The sequence below is a fragment of the Vidua macroura genome, chromosome 1 (assembly GCF_024509145.1).
Source record: "Vidua macroura isolate BioBank_ID:100142 chromosome 1, ASM2450914v1, whole genome shotgun sequence".
Taxonomy (NCBI): Eukaryota; Metazoa; Chordata; class Aves; order Passeriformes; family Viduidae; genus Vidua; species Vidua macroura.
In genome coordinates this window covers 142,305,480-142,322,713 of record NC_071571.1, presented here as the reverse complement: position 1 = coordinate 142,322,713, position 17,234 = coordinate 142,305,480, and the positions used below count along the sequence as shown (strand labels likewise).

At 38.7% G+C, this 17,234-nt stretch overlaps 1 protein-coding gene across 1 annotated transcript in view; it reads left to right on the top strand.

Moving 5' to 3' along the window:
- The window catches only part of ATAD2 (ATPase family AAA domain containing 2), a 29,979-nt gene extending 12,829 nt beyond the window's left edge, over positions 1-17,150 (top strand). Inside the window, exons 13-28 of the mRNA XM_053977951.1 lie at positions 95-183; positions 525-684; positions 2,003-2,093; positions 2,548-2,862; positions 3,825-3,930; positions 5,178-5,361; positions 6,889-7,074; positions 8,328-8,463; positions 8,614-8,810; positions 9,845-10,004; positions 10,367-10,489; positions 10,586-10,726; positions 11,836-12,192; positions 12,880-13,004; positions 14,642-14,770; positions 16,212-17,150. Of these exons, the coding sequence (XP_053833926.1) occupies positions 95-183; positions 525-684; positions 2,003-2,093; positions 2,548-2,862; positions 3,825-3,930; positions 5,178-5,361; positions 6,889-7,074; positions 8,328-8,463; positions 8,614-8,810; positions 9,845-10,004; positions 10,367-10,489; positions 10,586-10,726; positions 11,836-12,192; positions 12,880-13,004; positions 14,642-14,770; positions 16,212-16,250 (2,538 nt within the window). The 3' untranslated portion in view covers positions 16,251-17,150. The remainder of the gene's footprint in view (positions 1-94; positions 184-524; positions 685-2,002; positions 2,094-2,547; positions 2,863-3,824; positions 3,931-5,177; positions 5,362-6,888; positions 7,075-8,327; positions 8,464-8,613; positions 8,811-9,844; positions 10,005-10,366; positions 10,490-10,585; positions 10,727-11,835; positions 12,193-12,879; positions 13,005-14,641; positions 14,771-16,211) is intronic.
- The last annotated feature ends 84 nt before the right edge of the window (positions 17,151-17,234 follow it).

Below are 17,234 nucleotides of genomic sequence, written 5' to 3'. Positions count from 1 at the left end.
TTCCAGTGACTTTGCAACCACAGTGTTGTTTGTGCATTTCTCCTCCAAACAGTGCTCTTTTACTGATGTCAGTATTCCTGTGTTTTCACTGTAGGCCTACCAGATGCGACCTTCAATTATTTTCTTTGATGAGATTGATGGTCTTGCTCCTGTACGGTCCAGTAAACAAGACCAAGTTCATAGGTAGGGCATGTTTTCTATCAACACGGAAGCTGCTTGATCTTTGTGAAAAGAAGACCACAACCTATTTAACTTGATGTGACACATTAATTTATCCTGAAAACTAGTAATTCAGTACTACTTAATTTCAGATAATCTTTAAATAGTAATTAAAAACAATTCACTAAACTTGCTACCACCCCGAGGTCTGTGTTACCTTATCTATTTTGTTATGCCTTAAAATGATTTGTCTTTTTCTAGTCAGCATTTTATCAATAAGAGTTTGTCCTTTCTGAGTGAGCACTGGTGATTATGTGGAATTGAAGAAAATTAACTGCTGAGTAAAAACTGTATTCTTCTCTTAGCTCTGTTGTATCAACACTTCTGGCACTTATGGATGGCTTAGACAGCAGAGGAGAGGTTGTGGTAATTGGAGCCACCAACAGGCTGGATTCTATAGATCCTGCTTTACGAAGACCGGGACGCTTTGATCGAGAGTTTCTCTTCAGCTTGCCAAACAAAGAGGTCAGAACTTCAACTCAACTTCAGTGCTTAATGTGGCAGAGTCCATCTTTGTAACAAACGTCTGCAACACAGCAGGATCGTGGAACAGTGAAAGTCTCCTCAGTATTGTACTGCTTGGACAAAAGAGGGCTCACTGGAGAGACTGTGCTGTACTGTGGAGGGCAGACCTTGCACTGGATATATATCATTAAGATTATTGTAATAGGTAGTTTAGTCCTCTAATTATTAGTTTTGGTTTCTCTGCAACCAGTGAAGAAAATGGGGTGCTGCTACTCACCAAAATGTTTAAAAATTACTTTATGAATTAGTTAAGAAATGCTGTAGCATTGTGAAATTGAAAGAAATGGTGTGCAGACAAGAATTCTTTTTTAGTAACAAAAGCTTTGATCCAGGCTGGTGCTGGAACCAATTAAGTATGTTAGGAACTGATGTTCTTACTGGTAGTCAGTAATAGGGACTTGGACAAAAATGTGAAGTCACTGCACAGGTGCAGGGCTAGGGAAGCTTCTAGTTCAATGACAATAGGCAATGAAAAAATATTGTGGATGGGGGTAGCAAGCAAAACTGGAATGCAGTTCTTGTGTTTTCCTTCTGGCTGTCACTGGTAGTTCTTTTTCTTAGCACTTTCTGGAGAGTACTGAATTGAATGCTGGTAAAAGTGCACAAAACAGTGCATTTAACACAAACTATTTTCTCCAGTTTTTACAAGTGCCATGAAACAGATCTAGTACACACCCACTGTGGAAGAATTTTAGAAATCTGCCATAATTAGTCCGTGTGCCACAAAACACTTCAATGAAAATCCTGCTAGGATCAGAGATGGGGATAAGCAACATTTGACATTGTCTGGATGAGTGACAGTAATTTGAGTCATAATTATTGTTCTAGTTTATAGTAACAGTAGCAACTGGGAATTGAGTGCTAGGACTGTTTCCTTGCATGAGCTGTCAGAAGAGCAAATTTGATGAACTAATGAGACTGACACCATGAAATTTTGCTGAATTTGAGAGAATTTTCTGTAAAAAATCTGTTTGCTACAGTGTTTTCTTCTGGATATCACACTTATGAAAACTCACTTTTTAATGGAAGATGTAAATGCCTTTTACTTTACTGCAGCCCCAAACAAGATTTTAATGTAACAAATTTAGAACTAGGAAATTTCCTGCTTGAAAAAACAGAGCATATTAACTGACCCTTAAAATACTTCAGAGTTTAGCAGATGAGAAAATTATTTGTGTTAGGGTTTGGGGGGTTTTGTGTTGTGGTTGTTTTAAGAGAAAATTTAGAGGAAACTAAAATACAAGTGTATTGTTTTCAGGCAAGAAAAGAGATTTTCAAAATTCACACACGAGACTGGACCTTGAAGCCATTGGACAAGTTTCTTGAAGAGTTGGCTGAGAAATGTGTTGGTGAGTTTGAAAACACTGTAGGTTGCTCTATGGCTGAGTTCTGGGAACCAGAGCTTGTTCCAGGCAGTACTTGAGCTCTTGTGCCTTGCTGTAGAGTGAGGCAGTGATGCATCTGGCATGTCTTGGGAGCAAACCAAGACAGATGCTGCTTTCAGTTTCCTTTTTTTTCTCAGACCACTGAATGGGTTTAGGCCATCTTTCCCGGAAGTAAAGTTTTGACTAGGGGGCTGCTTCCTTAGTACAAGATACCAGGCTATGAGGCACATGTCAAATCTTCTCTGCAGTGCAGTAATTCTTTAAATTATCTCTTACCCTGTTAATTTTTGGCTGCGTGAAGAGTCTTTCATTGTTGCACTTTAGAATTCTTGGCCTTGACTTCAGTGTTGCCTGATCCTGATGTAACATTCTTCGGTGTTGCCTGATCCTGACATTTGATTCTTGTTTTGTTTATTAGGATACTGTGGTGCTGATATTAAAGCCTTATGTGCTGAAGCTGCACTCTGTGCTTTGCGTCGCCGCTATCCTCAGATATATGAAAGGAGTGAGAAACTGCAGTTAGACATTGCTTCGATTAAAATAACAGCAAAGGATTTTGTCATGGCCATGCAGAAGACTGTTCCAGCTTCACAAAGGGCTGTGGCTTCACCTGGGAGAGCACTATCACCTATTTTAAAACCACTGTTAGAAAACACATTGGAAAGAATTTTACAAGCCTTACAGAGAGTATTTCCTCATGCAGAGCTTGCACTGAAGAAGGATCAACAGCAAGGTATAACAGCAACATCCATTCATTTAAAATTCTGCCAAAGCAAAAGCTTCTGATACGTGCAATAACACACATAAACCTCTTGGCCATAATGACAGTTCAGTTTTATAACCTGGATGTGCAGAGTGCTGGATGGCAGCTGTGAGTGACTTGCAACATGCAGTGTTTTAGTTGTACTTTAGGGCTTGGCTCCTATAGCATAGGTGAGGTCATGCTCCTCACTGCATCAGCCTTAATCAGGTTTAGTTTGTTGGTTGGTGAGAACAAATCAATATTGATACACTCTCCCTTGATTAATGTGAATAGTTAGTTACTATGCTAATCTCTGGAGAGTGTTTTCCCAGTACCACTCCTGATAGAGCTGGGATTGTTTGTGCTGATGAAAGCACAAACAGAGGTAGAGACCCCCCCAGCACAATGAAAGCACTGGGGCTGGGAGATGGATAATTGCACCCTCTCTCTGTTGTCCACCTCCCATTATCTCCTCCTTTTGTGATCTTCAAGAAACCTTATTTAGAAGTTGTGTGGGTCTTTATACTCTGACTAATTTAGTTGTGGACAAATAGAAGTCTGTGGTCATTACATTCACTTAATTTCCTCACATCTGGTTGGAGAACCTGTTTCAAAAAGCAGTGGCCTCATTGGGTTTTTAAGGTGTCTAGGAAGTACAGAAGTTGTTCCTAATCAAACTTATTCCAAGGAAAAAAAAAAAAACCTCCCAGGTTTTTGTCAACAGAGAAACCTGATGCAAATTGCGGGACATGGGACAACTTTGTAGAAACTGTGCACTCTCCTTACATCTGTGGTAGAATGAACCCTTCAGAAAATAGCATTTAGTGTATGCCCTCAAACAAAATACAAGAGAGTGGTTTCCTGCACTTATTTCAAAGGTGAATTAATGCACAAGTGAGATTTGAACTATTCAGGAAAGTCAACAAAGCTCTCATCTTTAAATCCTGTTTTAGGAAATGATGTGATTGACAGTGAAGAGGAATCACCATCAATCTTTGAAGAGAATCCAACTCATAAAATACCTGATCGTGAAAAGGCAGAATTCCTCACTTTAAACAGGTCTCGTTTGTCCCCTTTATGTTTACATTTTTAAGATGGCTGGGTCTGTAAACTGTTTTGTTGTGAGGGGTGCTGGATGAATGAGTGATGGGTGTGTAGGGGTTGGTCAATATTTGCAAGAAGTAAGTGTGAAGATCCAACTGGGTACTAATGCTCTAACTGTATAAACTGCCCTGGCCCATCAAACTGACTGGCCCAGCCCTATTTGCCTAAGTCAAAGTGGTCCACAGATTATTAGAACGTGTTGATTTAATCCAAAGGTTCAAGACCCAAGAAATGTGCTGTCTGCCCTTTTAGCTTAAAAGAACCAAGATTGTTAAATAAGAAATAAAATTGAGAAATGGCTTGTTAAAACACTGTGAAAAACAATGTCTGCATTTTGTACCTTTAACCTACAGAGTTTGTTAATCTTTTGATGTTTTATTGTGGAAGTTGTATAAATCAACAGCTGAAGCAGCAGATTATTGTTGTCACTGTTGGGTTGGCTATTCTCCCTTTCTGTTGCTGTGCTGTCCGGAAAATGTAACCTGCTGAGCTTGGTCTCTAAGATCTTTGACTTCAGTAAGTAAAGGTGCAACAGTCTTGAGGTAGAAAAACCCACAAACCTCTTCACAAGTGTGTTTCACGCTCATAAAACAAGATGATTAGGAAATTAATAGACAATTCAAAGAGGAAACCATAGAAGTAATTTAACCAATCCAATTGTGTGCTTCTTCAGATACAGCTAATGTGTTTCAGTGCCCGCATTAATTTTTTTCCTAGAAATGTTGGTATGCTTCTTCCTTACCACTATCTCCAGGCACTACAGCCAAATTTTAGCTAAACTTGGCAGGTGTAGAGATCTCAGCTTCCTAAAGTCAGGACCCATTGAAAATGGTAGTGTACATGGAGTGAAGAGACCCAGATTGGTTTGTGCTTAGAAAAGAAAGAGTTGTTGTTCTGCCCCATGTCAGGTCACTGACCAGTTTTGTGTGTGTATTTGGCTGGACAGCTTCCCTGAAGGATTTAAGAGCTCTTACTTAACGCAGCGAAAGGAATGGCAGATATGCTGGGGCCTGGCAGGATTTCTTAGTGGAGGCATAGTACCAGTTTTTGAGAAAATAGGCTTTGATAGTCTTCCTAATCAGACTAGCTTATTATTTGGTGGAACATGGAGTGTTTTTACAAAAAAAAAGCATATAGAAAAAAGTCAACATCTGCGTGCCTATTAATCAGTTGTTTTTAAACTTGTTTTCTTACTGTTGTAGAAACCCTCGTTGCCAGCCAACATCTTTCAGGCCACGGTTCTTATTAGTTGAAGATCCAGGGTGTGGGCAGGCTTTTCATCTGGCACCTGCAGTAATTCATGCCCTAGAGAAGTTTCCTGTTTATACACTAGACCTGCCTGCTTTGTTTGTTAGCATCACATCCCCAGAAGAAACATGTGCACAGGTATATTTTTTCTCATTAATCTGGTTTGACTTACAAACTGAATATAAACTGTATGTCAATTTGTGAAATAAGCAAAATTCATTGTTAGGGGAGGAGGCCTGGTTGGAACAGACTTTTATGTTTACTTCTGTCTGGAAATCCACTTTTTTTCTAGATGATACTTTATAAGGATGATACTGTATAATGATACTGTATAAGGATGGTATGGATAGTCATGTTTTCATTTTGAAAGGAAGCAGTGGGGGTGTTGCTAGCAGCTCAGGAAGATGGGAGGTGCTGCTCATAAAGCACTCTATGTGGCAAAAAGTCCTGCTGGTCTGTGTTGGATCCAGGAAGTTTTCATTGCTTCTTAAGCCTCTGTGCTCTCAGTAGATGGCTCTGAATCAGCCTGATGGCATCATGCACTTTCTGAAGCCCTATTTTTTATTATATTCATTGGACAGTCAAGGTTTGGGCGGAAAGGTTCTTTTACATATACAGCTTGCAGCACTGCAGTACATGCAATTAAAGGAGTTAAAAATTCATATAACACTTAGATTGTTACACTGGTGTGCTTTCTATCACTAGGTAAATTAAATATAACCAGATTAGTGCTGTTTTCCTTCTTTTTTAGTTTTAGGCAATTTTTGTTTGGCATTTCTGTATTAAAATATTTTTACATTCATGGAATTCAGTAGCAGCATTGGAGAGCTGTAGGGGTCAAGACAACACATTCCATGGCTCGTTTGTCACATAGGAGCAATTTTCCTTTTGTTATGTGATGGTTGCATCTGTGGATGAGTAACTACCGTGTATAGTGACTGCCTTGATATACCATGTGTGTTTCCCCACCTTTTGACAGGAACTCTCTGAATATTGTTAGTCTGAGAGGGCACATGGAGAAATTTGTCACTTCCCTCTGGCAGTAGATTCATTTTGTCTCCTGTGATTGAGGTGCCATCTGTAAGCAGTGGCTTGTGCTCTTCCAAAACATATCATCTGGTCTGATGGATCCTTTGGTAGTAAGAAGTTGTGATTTAGCTCTTCAGGCAGACAAAAGAATGGTCACCTCTTATAAAATGTGCTTGAAATGATGCATTGTAAGCAGGCTTCTCACATAGGTGTTTGTTTGTTGAGTCTGTGCTCCTGAATCTGTGTTAGGTATGTGCATGCTCTGAACTGAAATTGGTGTAGTTGCAGTTCTGTAGCAATTTCCCCAGGCTAATACATCTTGCTGAAGAGCGAGTCTTGTTTTTTTGGTCACACCATCAGATTGGGGGAGTGCTGAGGCTCTTTAGGAGTTCTTACACGTAAGAAGTTTTGAAATTGGGCAGAGATTCAAGTCTGTTTTTGTCTGTGTAGCCATGTCTGTGTTTGAATCAAAGTGAAAATTTTACCTTATTGTTAAGGAGTAGATAATTTATTGATTTGTCTTGATGTTTTAGCTTCGCATACTCCTATTTCATAAGACAATTTGACTGATGTGTAGTTATTTAGTATCCTGTTCTACAGGATGTAGCTTTCTTATCTGAGCTTTCATTTTGCCAGTTGATGCGAGAAGCTCAAAGAACAGCACCAAGTATCATTTATGTCCCACAAATCCCTTTGTGGTGGGAGACTGTTGGACCTACAGTGAAAGCTGTTTTTACAACACTACTGCAGAACATTCCAACGTTTGCTCCGGTTCTGCTCCTTGCAACAACTGATGTAGAACATGGAGATCTCCCAGAAGAGGTATTTATCAATACTTTTTTTACTCTTACTTTTTTGTTTGTTAGTTTATAACTCCTTGAAGCATGGGAATGCTGTGCCACTCTAAAGTGAATTCATACTGTTACTATTTAGGCACCCAAAGCCGCTTAAAATTTGCTTAGACAAAAAACAATGCTGTGAAAGCATTTGTCTAGAGTGTTTTCTGAGTAAAAAGATTGTCTTCAACCCAACTCTTTCACCCTTCTCACACACTGATGCGTATTAGACAGATGTACAAATTTGCTCCAGGCAATCATTTTGGTGACTGCAAGATGGTGAGGTGTGTGCTTAGGGAAGAACATACAGTGCTTGAGATAGGAAAAAGATTGTTTTACTGAAAAGTGAAAGATATTTTTACTGAAAAAGTACAGTAGTCACACTTATTGATGGAATGTAATTTCAAATTTAAATAATTTTATTATTATTTCCTTTTCTGTCTACATCTGGTAGGTGAAAACTTGATTTACTGGAAAGATAAAGTCCAACTTCTGTTTAAGGAACTTGGAAATCAATTTTTAGTTGTATTCCTTAACAAAATTCAGTAAGACTACCTGCTGAGCTTTCTAGACGTTTGTGGTGGTAAAATTGCCTCCCCCCTCCCCTCAAGCTGCACTGGAATTTCAAAAGCAACATCAGAGAGTGTTAAAGGAAGGTGTTCAAAATGTGAATATGATGCTCTGATTATTTTGTCTTGGTAGCAAAAGGTTTTGTGCTGTTAATAAATGCTTTCTAAAATAAGGAATGAAATTACTTCCACACCCTTTGGTAATAGAGATGGAAAACCAGAGTAGAACCTGGAAATATGCAACTTTAGACACTTCATTTAAATTAATTAAAACCAGAATTTTAAAAGCCACCTTAACAAAAAGCTGGCACTTGTATGTTGAACCTTGCCCATTCCCTCTATAGCTGCCACAAAGATTCAAGCTAAAGAACAGAAAGGCAGGTAAACACAAAATAACCAACCATGGAAGTGGTGACTGTCAGTTCAGTGGTTTATCACATCTTTTTTTCATGGAGCCTAAACTCTAGATGGTATTATTCCTCAGAGCAGGTGTTCTAATTTGCCATGCTATGAAAATTTAGCCTTTTAAAGCTAAGAAGATGACTTTACATAGCTTATCTTACTCAGATGAGTATTCAGTTTAGTTTAGAAAGGTACTCAGCCTTTTGGAATAGATGCAAAAAATGTGTGTGGCCTTATATCTGAAATATCTTTTCTCCTCATGCTTTAGATAAAAGCTTTATTTAATAATGATTGTGAAGAAGTTTTCAAAATCCAGTGGCCTACCTGTGCTGAAAGAAGAAGTTTTTTTGAGGACTTAGTTATGAAGCAAGCTGCTGAACCTCCTGCATCAAAAAACAACTCAGGTGAGGATATTCAAACTATAAAACTTTGCTAGCACTAAGTTAACAGCTAATACAATACAGCGTTTCCTTTGGAGTTATTTTCTGTCAATTACTTTTCATATGCTCGCATTTGAGTACCATGAATTAATTAAAATTTGCAATTAACTTAAGCTCGGCAGCCACTGGAAGTTCTGCCTGTAGCACCACCACCTAAGCCTCGACAACTGACAGAGGAAGAAATAAAAAAACTAGAGGAGCAGGAAGAGGATACGCTGCGTGAACTGAGGATTTACTTAAGGGACGTGACTCACAGACTTGTCATTGACAGACGTTTCAGGGCATTCACAAAGCCTGTTGACCCAGAGGAGGTAAATCAGTGTTGATCTGCAATACCAGTATACCTGTGTGTATTCACAATTTCTCTGTGTGTGTGTTCCTCAGTGTTTGTGTGTTCCTTCTAGGAAGGTTTATCTTTGTCTTTAGGATCATAGTATTATGAATCTCCAGGTTATGAGAAGTGAATTTTTGTTTTGCTTTTACTTTTTTTGACTCTTTGGGTCACTCAAATGTCTGTTATTTGAGTGTTCACTGAAGTCCCTGTGTTCCTTCTAAAATCTCTTTAAAACTTGAGATTATTTCCATTAGAAGGGTCATCCAACAAGGATCATCTCGTCCAAGTGCCAATTATATCAAATGCCAACACATGAAAAGGCTTGGATATGTAGGTGTATTACAGCACTAAAAAGGAGAGCTCTCTTTTTCTCTGTAATTATAAACAGTACTTCCAGGGCTGTTTTAATAAAGCATAAAGCTCTTTAATTGTCTGTCAATAGTTTCTGCAAGAACAGGAGTAGAAGTGGCAATTTGTCAGATTTTCAGATTCTGTTTTCAGGGGGCTTTCCTTGGTATAAGATTAACCATAAAGGCTGTGTGATTTTTTTTTTTTTTCCTTCCTCTCATATGCTTCTCATTTAATTCATTAAATAAGTGTAGGCTGGGGCACATACTTCCAAGTCAGCTGGAAATTTGAGATAGCTTTGCATTTCCACAAGGTCCTTCTTCCCCACATGTCCACTGGCTTACTTCCTTTCCTTGTAATGTCTATATATGAATAATCTAAACTATAAACATAGATGTCCTCATCTGAACTAGTCCTTCTATTGTCTGAATAAAGAAATTGGCACCTCTGGGTCCAGCTGTCTCATTCTAGGTGCCTAGGACAGGTGCTTCAAAGGTGAAATCCCTGCAGCTTTTCTGTTTTCCAGAAGCTAATTGGGGAATTTCTGCATCTTTGGATGCATCATATTGGGATTTTTAAGAAGTCCTTTATTTGACTTTATGAAAATAATTATTTTTGGTGGCTGCTATGTTAAATCTCTGAGCATGTATATATCCTTTGTAGGTACCTGATTACAATGCTGTTGTTAAACAACCCATGGACCTCTCTACAGTTTTGTCCAAGATTGACATGCACCAGTACCCAACTGCAAGAGACTTTCTAAAAGACATTGATCTAATCTGTAGCAATGCTTTAGAGTACAACCCAGCTAAAGATCCTGGAGGTGAGGATGTGGTTTTATTGCTAATTTGTAAAAATTTTAAATGTACAAGTTGATAAATGTCATTTGTGTACACTAGATGTGGGATTAGATCATTTAAAAGATCCCCAGAGAGCATTTCTGGCCAGGTTGTGAATGTTGCAGTATCAAATAATCTTATTTGGGCATGAAATTGTGATAGATGTGTTGATTGGAAGCTATTGCTTTTGCTTTAGAAATTAACTTATCAGTTGTCATGCTGAAAAGATTGACTGAGAGAGCCTTTCAGAACCTACCTATGACAAGAGAAAAGACTTTCTAAGTAAACAAAATAAAGGTGTTCATTAGCTGGTAGAAAGTACTCAATTCTGACTGTAAAATTTCAGATCGACTCCTTAGGCACAGAGCCTGTGCTTTGAGAGATACTGCCTATTCCATAGTGCGGGAGGAAATGGATGAAGAGTTTGAACAACGCTGCCAAGAAATCAAAGAATCTCGTCAACAAAGAGGTATGGTTTTTGGCACTGAGGATTTAAAGATTTATCTCAGTATTTGTAACCAGCCATGCAAGACACCATTCTTTGCTATCTCTTCTTTATTGCAAGGTTCAGACTGTGCTTCCTCTTACTTCTGTGTAATGCCAAAGGAGGACTCTGTTCCTGGGTGTAAGAAAACAGACCCAAAGTGTAATGAAAAACTGAAGATGCTAGCACGGCCTGTGGATGTCAGTACCCCCTGCTCTAAAGGCAAGTTGTGTTTTACTCAGACTTTCCTGGAGACGGTGCTGAAGCTTCTGCTCTTGGGACTTAGCAGGTTCCTGTGATGCCTGGTTCTTCACGCCAGAGGCATTAAATTTTTTAATATGCTGCAAAACATGGGATAAATCCAGAGGTCATTCATTCAGTATGGTTGTAAAGTCCAAGTACAATGGCTGGTTGACATGGTAAGACACTGCCCTTGGTGGCCCAACTGATATTTAATGGCTCCTACATTGCTACCTCTTAAAGTCAAAGAAGTTGTACATGGCAGTTTCTGAATGCTTACTTAGTTTTTAGCAACGGTGTTCCCCTTCCCTGCCCTCAAACATTAAACTGTATTCCTGTGATTTCCAGTTGAAGGGAAAAGGGTTAAAAAAAGAGGAGCAATACTCATAGACATGTAGAGGAAAGATCATTATTTTCTTCTGTTTTACCATGAAAAGGACATGGAAAAAAAAAAACGGGGGGGGGGCTTAAAACACATGACATGATGTGACATTTCCTGGTCTTGCTGGCATGTCTGGGAATTTTGCCACTGATTTGACCCACAGGCCTTGTGTGGTACTCCATGAGTACAAAGAATGGTGGGGTTTTCTGGGAGGGAAGTTTATATTGAACAAGGTTAACTGAATCAGAAAACTTATGAGGTGTAAATCTCTATGGAGGATTTTTTTATCCAGCAAATACTCCCTTAAAAGTGCCTCTTCAGCTCTTCCCAACATATGTCTAACTTTTGTGAAGTTTACAGATTCTGAGGGTTTATCTGCAAATATGTTTCTGTTCACATATATTAGATGACTTACTAAGTCACCTAATAATCTTGATTTGCAGTAAGACTTCCTGTCTAAAGTAAGACTTCTTTTTTCATAACCTCTTGAAGCTGTTGGTTTTGTGAATTAAATTCTGTAGCTGGATCTTTCAAAATTTAGTAGCTAACTGACCCCATTAAATTCTACCTTTTTCTCTAGACACATATCTGGGGAGATGGGCAGTGGTATTTAAGCTCATTTGGTTATTTTCCTTGTCAGACAAGTAAGATGAGCATGCTTCTTGTTTTGGTAATGTTTTGGATTACTTTTGCTTGTATCTCTTCGTAGATAAGTCAAAAAGAAAACGCAAAAGGAATAGAGAGTCTTCAAGTATCACAGCAAAGAAGAGGAATATTCAGTTCAATAAAGAGAATAAAATTCCTGAAAACCAAAATGAAGTGGAGAGCAATGAAGAGTCTAACACAGATTGCACTGAATTTCCATCCTCTCAGGATATTCCTATTGAAGAACATGAAAATGTACTTCAAGAACGACAGAAAAATGGGACAGAAAATGAAAGAGAGAGAGTTCTCCTTGTGAGTAAATCTCCTTCTGGAAAAAAGAGAGAACATTTGGACTTAAGAGAGCAGAGTGAGATGCCAGATTGTCAAAAAGCCGGAACTTCTGAGGATGGGTGTTCAGATGGTAAGTGAGAGATCAAAGAGGTCATTCACCCCCTTATTCTTCCTGAGGAGGGTTACACTACCTGCCAGGCTTTAGCCTTCCTGATTTCTGTTCTTGGTTGTCTCTCAAATCAGTGCACAGTGTTTCTTGCACATTAGTGCTGCCCCTCAAGTTAAGCCAGCCAAACTCATGTATTTCTGTAGCTGCTGAGTTTCTGATTCTGCAGTTTGTTTTTCAAATGGTATCTAACTGAAAAACAATCATTGGCTTTCTTTTATTGCATGAGACTCTTTCCAGCAGTAAGAAGCATAAGTTAAAAAGCTGTACTAAAAGCAGTGTGTGCCCAGGGTCATGTGTAGAATAGAAGAGTTAAGTCCTAGTGTTTGCAGCGTAAGATGTGTTTTCTAACCTAAATTACTTTGGAGTTTTACAGTGCAGTGCTGTAATGGCAACAGGATTTTTTTCCCTGGTTTTCCCCTGCCTTTTTTTCTAGTGTTGGGGTTTTTTTTGTGTTTAAGTCTCTGGTTTTCATGGAGAAGAGATTTTTGCCAGAAAGGAGGTAAAAGCGTCAAGCATTTATCAGTGAAAAATGGTAACAGTTATCTCTGTTGTTGCAGAGAGGTTCTCTTCTCCAAGTACACAGTACTTCACTCATACTGTGTTTCAGGGAAAGAGAAATCTTGATTTAAGAAATTTGTGTCATTCCAGATTTGTGGGTACACCGTATGACTCGTGCAAGATCTTCTCAGGTGGAAGAGAAACAGCTGGGATGTGTTGGGAAGGCAATGAAAATTGGCACACAGAGAGTGTTTGTGGATTACTGTGAGCTCAAAGTAAGTTTAAATTTTAATTTTGTTAATACCAAAGTAGGACATTTTCTTGTTATATACAGAGTCGTAAATTAAGTCAGTTATTAACCAATGCTAATTGAAACAAAGTATGGGAGGGATATATAGCTGGTGAAATAATTCAACAACTATGACTGTTGTTTCCACAGCTGGCGTAGACTTCTGTTCTTGCTTTTGGTGAACTAAATTTTAGGAGACTGGATTATCTCCTATTTTTAATGTAAATGGGATTGTTAGATTTTAAAATAACCCACTGACAAACTGGTAGTGCTGTTGGTTATTAGTGTCTTGTCAGTTTTTATGATGGACTGGGGGGGGGTTGTTTTGGCTTGTTGTTTGCATGTTTTCATTTATTAGGAACTGGAAGAATATATTGATTTTTAGCAGAGATGACTTTTAACTTGAAGTTAGCAGGTTGACTTAAAGGTCATTCTGAATAAAATACTAATATCTGCTCTTCTCAAATGCTTTCGAAATCAGTGATAGAATTTTGCATTCATATAGGTACAGTGTTACAAGGTTTTTCCAGTCCCCTGTAGGAGAGAAGTTATCCTACAATACGGTTCATGAAAGGATCAAAAATGTACCTAGCTGCAGGAGGTCAGAGAAGTTCCTTTGCATTAATTGGAGAGGGTAAATGGACCTGGCCTTTTCCAGGTGATGTTGCAGTGAGGAGAATCAGGAAATTGCCAGATTGAGGTCCTGGAGATGGGTCAAACCATAGGGGCTGCTGTTTACCTGCCACGATAAGCATTGAAGTGAGAAGAGAGATACTAACTTTTCAAGACAGGCTTCCTAAGCAAGCAAATCTCATGGGGTTGTGTTCATAGAATGATAGAATATCCTAAGTTGGAAGGGACCTAGAAGGATAGAGTCCAACTCCTGGCCCTGCAGGGCACCCCCAACAATCCTGCCATGTGCTTGAGAGCATTGTCTAAATGTTTCTTGAGCTCGGTGGTATAGCCACTTTCCTGAGGAGCCTATTCTACTGTCTGACCACCCTCTGGGTGCAGAACTTCCTTATATCCAGCCTAAATTCCCCCTGACACAGCTTCATGCTGTTCCCTCGGATCCTGTCAGTGGTCACCAAAGAGCAGAGATGGATCAGTGCCTGCCCCTCCACTTCCCCTTGCGAGGACAATGATATTCATGTCTGTCTGTGTAGGGAATCCACAGGGGTTTCTCTAGAGTCAGGGTGCCAGCAGCATGTGCTCTGAAGGTACTGCCCACTGGAGAGATGGTACCATAGAGCTCTTACAGAGGTCTCAGCTGTGAGGACAGAGCTACAGTCATGAAATGCATCTTTTAGAAAACTTGATTCCTTAACAGGGGTGCCACTGGAATTTGCTGCTTGTGTTGGAGAACCTCTTTGGAATTCACTTGCAGACAATAAGTTGGGTGACCCTCCAAATGGTAGCTGCTTGGTTTTGTTTGAGCTGGTTTTTTTTGTTTTGGGTTTTTTTATTTGCTTGATAATAGGCCTAGAACTCGATGAACACGTACAAGAGTGGCAGCTATTAAAAAGTTTCACATGTGAAGTTGGCCATACACCTGTCCTACCTTTTCTGTTTGCAGCTTATCTTGTGCTATTCTGAACTCTGGTTTCCATTTTTTTTCTTCAGCAAGTGCTGCATTCTATTGCCGTGGTAACTGAGAACGTCAGTATATTTCGCATGGAAAAACTATATGCTGTCCTTAGCCAGTGCATTTACCAACATCGGGAAGATGGTGACAAAAACGAATTAGTGAAGGTAATTTTTTTTGTCTTGTAGCACTTTGTCATTATTACAGATGTGTGTATTATGCATTTGTATTTGTGCCCCGTGAATATCATGGTTATTTAGTATTACTCATTGCTGCTTAGTTGCCTGTGTTACGAGATTTGTTCATTACAGTCTGGAAGACATTTCTCCATATTGCAAACTATTGTTGCATTTGGCTTAGCTGTTGGCAGTTTCAGCAGGAAAAGGCTTGAAGATGATGGGCCCCCTCAGAGCCCTCTCAAGGCAGTTAACCTCAGTCTGTCACCACTCCTGCTCCAGTACCTTTTCAGTACTGGGGGGGGCTGTGAAAGGAGGGTGCTTTTCTCAGTCTGTCACTTCCTCGTTCTTCCTCTTGCGGGCAGTCACACATGGTAACACTCGTATATCAGTCATTCCATTCCTGAAAAGAAACTAAGTATGAGGCATAACAAGAATAAGAGACTTTAGTCTCACCAGACTTCCTTCTTAGCTAGAATGACTCAAGCATCTTTAATTTCAGATATGGGAGCTTCCTGCCTATGAAGGTTTAATGCTAACGAGTCAAATTCTGCAATCTCTCCTTGTAAGAGAGGATTTCCAAGTTGTCAGAACTTGGCAGAAATCCTCCACAGGAACCCATGGTCCCAGTCTGACATTCCCAGTGCTGAGTTTATTTAGATAGGTTGGATATTCAGTCTTCAGCTTCAAAGTCCTTGAATCCATTTGTCTTCCAGGTGGTCATGTGTAAGAATAGATTAAAAATTTTTATGCATCTCAGTCTTCCTTAAAAAAAGTCAGGAAACCTCTTCTCTTGGGTCCTGGTCATCTTGATCTCTTCTTCCACATCTGATAGAGAGTCAAATGCTCTTGCTCTGATTGTGCATCAGCGAGGATTACTTGGATTCAGGGATGCCATTTCTGAAAAATGCATCCTTCTCCTATATATCACAATTACATGATTTAGCATTTTTGTTCTCCTGTGCTTGCGAGCTTTTGTGAAAGAACTTGATTTGTTTTCTGCTTCTTTGACCTTTGACCAAAGAATATTATCCAGAGGGATTGCACAAGTCAGTCCAGGAGTAAGTTCTACTGTATGAAGACAGAGACTTTAACAAGTCTTTATTCAGAGTGGAGAAAAGAACAATTCAGCTTTTAGCTGTGGTTCTTTGGGAACTGTCTCCTCTCTAATTGCTGAAGGCACTATTGATCCATACTCCCCGGTTACAGATCCCTGCAGTTTTCCTAGCTTACTCTCTATTTTGGGTGCATAAGGATATATTGGAGCCAGTGAGTACAGAACAACAGTGATGGTGGTAGCACATGTATTGGCAAAATCATTACTAACAATTGTGTGCACAGATTCTTGCTTCTTTTGATAAAGTAGTAAACAGGGTTCTTAAATTTGTGTTCACACTGACTCTTAATTTGTCTTTTTTTTTTTTCTTCTTAGGCAATGAAGAAAGAAATTACAGCCTTCAGTTATCCATGATACTTGATTTCAGCATACTTGACACACTGTAATGTTTTCTTTTTATTGCATGCTGTTCTTTCTTTGTATTGTTCAATAAATACTAGGTCTACATATATATTTATAAAATATGTCTTAAAATTTATTAAGAAAGCTCAAATAAAGTCAATTAATGACTTTGATATTTCCCTTCTAGATATGTATATTGTGACATACTGCTGTGATTGCCTTTTGAACTCAGCAGATCTGAAGAGATAATTTCAGTACCTCTCTTTAAAAGAAAACCTAACTTGAAACAAAGCAAGATTTACTACTGTAACTTTCTAAGGTAAAGTTTAATCATGCTTGTAATAAGACAATCTTAATACTGGAGAAAAGCATTTTAATACAAAATTCATCAGATTAAAAGCAATTTAATACAAAGTTCATCAGATGGCTTGTAGTTGAATTCAGGTGTAAATAGTTTTCTAGTTACCTGGGAAGAATTGTATCTGTTTATTACATAAAAGTGAATATATTGTTGGTGATAAATATATTGAAGTAAAAGCAAAGCAGTACCCTGTTTTGAAGAAGTATTTCTCTTCAAACCAACAGAGAAAATTTATCTCTTAATTTGATAGTTATTTAAAAAAAATAAGACAAAGTTTAACTATATGAAAATAAAATTGTATATAAATAATTAAATATGTGGCATGACCCTTCACTCTTCTGTTCTGTCACCTTGCATACACAATGTGTGCCGATACTGAACGCCAAACTGTGCAATCCTTCTTTCTTTGTGTTTGGTTTCTGACCTCTGTCAGTAGGGTTCTCTTTTTGTGTCCTTCTACTGTGTTTCGTTCAAACATTGGTGTGCTATGTAGTTTTTTTTTTTTCTCTGTATTGTTTGGTGGGTATTAATAAAAAATTCATCTCGTTTTAGTGGTGGGTTGTCTGCTCTATTTTAATCACAGAACAATTTTGATCATTGATAATCTTGCATTTAAGGCACCAGGATAAATACTA